Source organism: Mandrillus leucophaeus, unplaced genomic scaffold (assembly GCF_000951045.1).
Source record: "Mandrillus leucophaeus isolate KB7577 unplaced genomic scaffold, Mleu.le_1.0 Scaffold1238, whole genome shotgun sequence".
NCBI classification, from domain to species: Eukaryota; Metazoa; Chordata; class Mammalia; order Primates; family Cercopithecidae; genus Mandrillus; species Mandrillus leucophaeus.
This window is the reverse complement of record NW_012100743.1, coordinates 20287-21164: the sequence shown is the minus strand read 5'-3', so window position 1 is coordinate 21164 and position 878 is coordinate 20287. Positions and strand designations below refer to the sequence as shown.

At 29.8% G+C, this 878-nt stretch overlaps 1 protein-coding gene across 1 annotated transcript in view; it reads left to right on the top strand.

The window, feature by feature from the left end:
- Positions 1-878, top strand: part of LOC105533286 (UDP-glucuronosyltransferase 2B9-like) — a gene marked incomplete at its 3' end in the record, with an annotated part of 26093 nt that overhangs the window by 9534 nt on the left and 15681 nt on the right. Inside the window, exon 2 of the mRNA XM_011971681.1 lies at positions 759-804. Coding sequence (XP_011827071.1) covers positions 759-804 — 46 coding nt within the window. The remainder of the gene's footprint in view (positions 1-758; positions 805-878) is intronic.

Genomic DNA, 878 nt, shown 5'->3' with positions numbered 1-878 from the left:
TAGGAAGGGGAAGAGAGTAGGACTTGTAGAAGGACAAGAAAAAGGAGACTAGTAGTACAATAGTGATAATTACTACTATTAGCTGTTGTTACTAATTTGCAGAAAGATTTGAATGCAAGTCAGTGGTTGTGAAACCAGTTCTTTGTTTATTATGTAAAATAATTGCTAACCCAGGTTGCTTTCATTCCAATTAAATATTAGATTCTTGGACAATTTCTATATAAGAGGATAAGACATGACAAAATGTATCAGGTGTTTAAAAATGAATATTGCTATAAGTTTTATACTATATTCACGTGAAATCATACAGAGAAAAATATTAAGGTACACCTATTCGACATTATGGAAAATATGCATGAAATTAGCATTGGAAGTAGTCCAACATCTTAAATGAAGGAATGATTAAAAACTTATACTGTGTGTATACAATAGCATTACAATAATTTTATCAATGAAAGATTCAATTACACTGTCAGCTGTAATACAAACAAAGGGAGTTAGAAAATGATAAACATAACAAGATGACAAGTTTTTGCAGGAGGAAAATGCATACACAATACGATTAACATTTTCTAAATAAGTGTCACATGTGTACATTGAGCTATATAAATAGGACAAAAGTCATGATGAAAAAACATATTTTACATAACTAATATCACAACGTAAAAATTTTAGAAAAATTTTATTTAAAAAATGTTTTCATGCTTTTATAAAATTTCTGACATTAATCTTATATTATTTTTATTACATTATCACAGAAGAAGAAACAACCAGTCCATATCCGTGATGAATCTGTAAACAGAGGTTAGGTTCCTTCAACACTGCATGGATAAACAGGGCTCTTGGCATCAAGCTAGTGAGGTGAAACACTGAACACC